We start from the raw sequence: 6,000 nt of genomic DNA on the forward strand, positions 1-6,000 counted from the left end.
TGAACTGCTTTAGTATCCCATAATACAAAGCACACACCATTTTCAGATGTGTATAATGCTAAGCATTATGGGAAAGGCCACTGCCCAGACTAATTTTGACCTTTATTTAGGTGAAAAGTAAAGGGATGTTCATCATAGGCCTAGAGTAGTTAGTAGGCGCAAGAGAGCCTGATAGTATGAGAGATAGAGATAAAGGCCTCAGCTCTTTTATATCATCATATAGCCAAAGGATATTGATTTTTCTTTTCACCAATTTCATGTAGCTGAACAACCAAAAGATCAATTGAAACTAAAGCACAGAGATGACTGATACCCAGGTGGTTAGCCTTAACTGCAATTGAACATAAGACCAACTGAACTAAGAGGATTGAACCATTTAAAATTCTCTCATAATAAAAATAGACAGAATTTTATCTCCCCCTGTAGGCCATACATTATTTGCTTACACTTAGAGAAAGGATTAAATTTCACACACCCTTTTTAGATGTGTATAATGCTAAGTATTATGGGAAGGGCCACTATCCAAACTGATTTTGTGTTTTGCATCATGGGATAATAAGGCAATTGATGTGAAGTTGTTAGCTTCTATATACAACTACCCTAGTTGTGAAAATACCTCACATGCAAACATTATTTGCGTACACTTGAAGAAAGGAATAAACCAAGAAATATAACTTCTTGGCATCTTTAATTTATATTATAACCAAGTGAAAAAGCTTTCAGCATCTATCTCTAATCCAGAGTATTTTGATGATAAGTTGTAATACCTTTTGACTACTTGTATATGGATAATACATGACTTCTGTTTTACTCCAGCCTTGGTATCTATATGGGGTCTGGCTCCCACTGATAATTTTTATCAATGCTCATCATTGGGATTGCTTACTTCCTGGGGAGTAGAGAGGCTCTACTCAGTGGCAGGTTTTTGCTGTTACTTGGCAGAACCACCACCACTAAGTTGTGGTGGTTTTGACCTCTATAAAAGTCAAACCACTCTGGGTAGTGGCCCTTTCTATAATGCATAGTATTATATATGTCCAAAAGGTAGGTGTGTTTTGCATTATGGGATACTAAGGCAATTGATGTGAAGTCATTAGCTTCTAGATACAAGTTAGTTCAGTCGTGAAGATACTTCATGTGTAAATGTTGTTTGCTTACACTTGGAGGAAGAATTAAACTAAGAATATAATTTCTTGGCATCTTTAATTTATATTACTTAAAGTTGTTGAATAAAGTTGCTCTCTGAAAAATTCAAAAGATTTTTTTTTTTTTTAAATTACATAAATGCTTTTTACCATTTCTTTTAAAAATATTTCCTATGGAATAATTGAAAACTTGAGTGGGATTGCTGTACAGTACATTTATAAGAAATTTTTAAAAAATTTAAAAAAAAAATATTTATTATATATTAGTATAATAAATAAATTTTATGATAATAATAAACTTATGGGATACCTCTTTAAATGTGACTGTTTTTCATACAGGTTTAAAATTTATACCAAAGCTTTTTATCCTGAAGTTTTGGATTTTATAGTGATAGAATATATCTAGTGAATTATCAGATTGATATTTTAACTGTCTTATTTCAGATCTGTTCCAGTGGAATACCAGCAAGCTGCTGGAACCATATTAGCAGCATTTCAGGGGGCTGGATTGACATTTGGTTCATTTTCTTCTTATGTTCTTGTAAAGTTATTGTAACTTTAATTATTATACCCCATACTCAAATATTCGAAGTATGTTGTATATATTCGTATGATTATTCATTGCCTTAACAGAGAAAGTTAACAGCAGTCTCTATTTTCCAAGTATTGCTAGTAATTTGGGGAAATAAAACTTATTCAGTTACCTAAAGTAATTTTTAAGTTAATATGTTTCATGACTACATACCAAGTAATATCGTCCAGTAGCAACGATTCAAACAAAATAGAAAAGATTTGTTGTAATTATCATCCATTTCACAAATTTAATCCCCAAATAGCTCATTATTTAAAATCATTCATCAAATGAAGTTTAATAAAAAAATATATATAAATTTCTCTTAGCAACTGTGTTACTTAAATCTTCCAGGAAAAAAAAAAATAAATAAATAAATAAAAAATAAATAAATAAAATAAAAAATCAGAATCAGCTAACGCCTTTTAATTCCCGTATACGGGAGTAGGCGAGGCCATTTAGCCCTATCTAACTTTTGGAGACTGAGTGGGCAGACCTGTGTAGCCAAGTGGATGTGGCGTTTGCATACCACGGCGCTTGGCCGCACGAAGGAAGACTTGGATTCGAGTCTAGTCGGCGCCTAGAGGAAATTTTTCTAAGCCTTTTTTCGACCGGTTCCCGAGTTAGTCGATCTCTGGCAAGGGAAAGCAGGTTTTTCCTCCCGGAAACTCGGATTTTTCGTCCTGTAAACTCAAGAAAATCGACCGTAGAACCCACATTATTTCAAACATTAAATATATTGTGTTAGGGTTAGGAACCACGAGATGGCGGCTCATTTGAGCCGTCTCTCTTCACTGTGTACCGCTTAATTAGTGATAGCCTTGGGCCATCTATCTCTGATTGGTACCAGTGGAGATTGAACTGCCCACTCAGTCTCCAAAGTTAGATAGGGATAAATGGCCTCGCCTACTCCCCGCATACGGGAATATAAAGGCGTTAGCTGGTTTTTTTTTTTTTTTTGACTACTACTATTAACTCCGGGTTGGGATATGTTCAATTTTAATATTAACTGACTTAAAACCCAAGAATTATAACAAAATGAGATTTATTTGAAAACGCAACATGTTTCGTCGAGATTGACTTCATCAGGCGTTAAGAACATAGAAAGATATTAAAAGACACTGAAAATAACATTGAGACACTCTAAAGCTATACAATTATAAAGTTATAATATTCGACTCTGAATTACAGTTATTATGAATTTGAGAAAAAAAGGCGTTAGCTGATTTTTTTTTTTTTTTTTTTTTGAATTTGAGCTATAGTCCGTGTTAAAGTTCTATTGTTGTACACTTGTGCGTGTGTGGAACCACGCGATCTCCAGTATCTGATAGTAGAGCTGAAAGAGTCAGGCAAATTATAGCTGAGATTATTGTTCATATGAAGCGGATCCAAGGTGATTTCTTTTGACTCCACAATGCGGCGTTCCACCTCATCATGGCAAATGTGTAGGTTTGAAGTTGATGTCCAATTATATCTCATGTTGGCGGCTTTCGTTGTTCGTGTTCATTTGACAGAGCAGTTGCTCTGGTTCTATTATAAGCATTGTCTCTCTGGTGCTCCTCGAGACGCAGTAGGATAGATTTCTCCGTTTGCCCATAGTAAGGCATTCAGCACTCACATGTGACTTTGTATACACCTGGGAATTGTAGAAGGTTGTGAGATTGTTTATAGTTGTTGAAACGTGATCTTATTTTTGGCAGAGTCGAGAAGCACGTTTGTATGTTAAACTTCTTTAGGATTCTACTCAGCTTTTTGGATAGTGTGCTGATATATGGCAAGGATATATAACATTTGGAGTCGTTCTGTGTCTCTACGTTGACGGTGCGATAACTGGTTGTTAATACTTTTTAAAGAGTAGCCATTGTTTTTAAAGGTCCATTTAAGATGTTGTAGTTCTTTTTTTAGTTCTTCATCTGACAGTACAGTGGGTTTTCGTCCTGTAAACTCAAGAAAATCGACCGTAGAATCCACATTATTTCAAACATTAAATATATTGTGTTAGGGTTAGGAACCACGAGATGGCGGCACATTTGAGCCGTCTCTCTTCACTGTGTATTCGCAAGAGTTGATATAATACCCAACTTTTGCGCTGGATGGTGATGTGAGGACGCATGCAGATATCTGTCTGTGTGTGTTGGCTTTCTAAATATAGAGACTTTTATTGATTCAGGCGTCTTGGTGAGTTTAACATCTAGGAAACAGATGGAATTATTTTCGTCAATCTCCATGGTCAATTTTATATCCTGATGGAGGTTGTTTAAGTGGTTGAGAAACCTGTGAAGATTCTCAATACCATGCTCCCATATGAGGAAAATATCGTCCACATATCTAAGCCAAATTCTTGGTTTTAAACTAAAAGAGGAGATTGCCTTTTGTTCAGAATCCTCGAAAAAAATGTTGGCTAATACAGGAGAGAGGGGGCTTCCCATAGACAGGTCATCCTTTGACCTGTTTATATAGTTTACCTTCGAATTCAAAATAGCCAGAGTTTACACAGTGAGATAGCAGAAAGAACATTTTATTTGAAATCTTGTTCTTTAAAATATGGAGAACGTCCTGTGTCGGAATGTTGGTAAATTATAATTCTCGGGTTTTAAGTCAGTTAATATTAAAAATGAATATGAATATATATGTGTGTGTATATATATATATATATACTCTATATATATGAAAAGATAAGCCGAAATTTGAAACATTTTTATGTCACGTTTTTTGTCTTACTGGCTTACCAGTCCGGAACTCGTGGGTTGGGTGCCATAGGCGCCAGGGGGGGAAGAGCTCCCCCCAAGTGTGTATACATGTGTATATATATATATATGAGGGTGGTCTGAAATGTTCTTGGTCTCGACCATAGATGACAACACTATCGCAACATTTTTTTCTCTCTAAGTTGGTACATCTGTCATGAGCATCCATGTGAAATTGCAAGTCATTCTATCAAGTAGTTTATTTTATACAGATGTCTGAAGCCAAAGTGTTGTCTGTATCCCTTGAAATGGCATTTCAAAAGAACGTGGATATATTTTGCATGAAGAATTGCAAATGAAAACGCTTTTGCACAAGATGGGTGCTGCACTTGCTCACAGAAGATCAAAAATGCACTCACATGAAAATCTCTGAACAGTGCTTGGAGCATTTTAACAAGAATAAAACTGATTTTGTGTGTCAATTTATCCAAGTCTCATCACTATAGATGAGACTTGGATTCAACATTACATACCAGAATCCAAACAGCAGTCAAAACAATGGACAGAAGCTGGTATTTTAGTGCCAAAGAAGACAAAGTCAGTTTCATCAGCAGGAAAAGTCATGGCATCGGTGTTTTGGGATGATAAAGGCATTTTGTTTATTATCTTGAAAAGGTTAAACAATAACTGGTGATTATTATTCCAGTCTTTTAACCAGACAAATTTAATCCCCAAATAGTTCATTATTTAAAATCATTCATCAAATGAAGTTTAATATAAAAAAGATATAAATTTCCTCTAGACTAGATGAAAAAATTCATGAGAAAAGACCCAGTTTGCAGAATAAAAAAAATCATCATTCATCAGGACAATTCACCTGCCCACGAAGGTGTTTTGGCAATGAGAAAATTAAGGGATGTGCACTATGAATTGTTGGAACATCCACCGTATTCCACAGATTTGGCTCCCTCTGACTTCTGTCTCTTTCCAAAACTAAAACTCTTCCTTGCTGGTGAGCGTTTTTCTTCGAATCAAGAGGTGATTGCAGCTGTAGAGGGTTATTCCGCAGATCTTACTGAGAACGACTACAGGGGTGGGATAATGGCACTGGAGCATCGCTGGAATAAATGAGGGAGATTATGTCGAAAATTAAAATTATAAATTCGTTTTTTCATTGTTAGGCCGAGAACTTTTCAGACCACCCTTGTGTGTATTTTTTTTTTATTATTATTATTCAGGACTCCATGGAGTCAAAAGACTCATCGTGGGAGGTCCTTTCTAAGAAACACGAGTCTATGAAGACTCATCGAGGGAGGTCCCTCCTAGGAAACACAAAGTCTATCATACCACTCCTTAAATGCATTGACCGTTCTCTCTCTCACCACTCCATCAGGCAATGTGTTCCATGGTTCAACCACCCCCCATGCAAAGAAACCACTCCTCACCCTCTTTCTCACAGTTTCCTTTCATAACTTTCAGGGATGGCCCCTTGCCATGACTGCTTCCCGCTGTTCAACCAAGCGAAAGACGGTTACATGGTTGAGTCTTCAGTGTCAACCGTGTAACCATCTCTCAATAGTTTAAAAATCTCAATCAT

The 6,000-nt window shown here is 36.0% G+C and overlaps 1 protein-coding gene across 1 annotated transcript in view; it reads left to right on the forward strand.

Moving 5' to 3' along the window:
• Nucleotides 1–1,929, forward strand: part of LOC150097392 (equilibrative nucleoside transporter 3-like) — a 234,354-nt gene extending 232,425 nt beyond the window's left edge. The window contains exon 14 of the mRNA XM_090407415.1: nt 1,590–1,929. Within this exon, the coding sequence (XP_090263541.1) occupies nt 1,590–1,701 (112 nt within the window). The 3' untranslated portion in view covers nt 1,702–1,929. The remainder of the gene's footprint in view (nt 1–1,589) is intronic.
• Nucleotides 1,930–6,000: the final 4,071 nt, after the last annotated feature.

The sequence above is a fragment of the Typopeltis vanoorti genome, chromosome 17, assembly GCF_054136105.1.
Source record: "Typopeltis vanoorti isolate ZY-2024b chromosome 17, IOZ_Tvanoo_1.0, whole genome shotgun sequence".
Taxonomy (NCBI): Eukaryota; Metazoa; Arthropoda; class Arachnida; order Uropygi; family Thelyphonidae; genus Typopeltis; species Typopeltis vanoorti.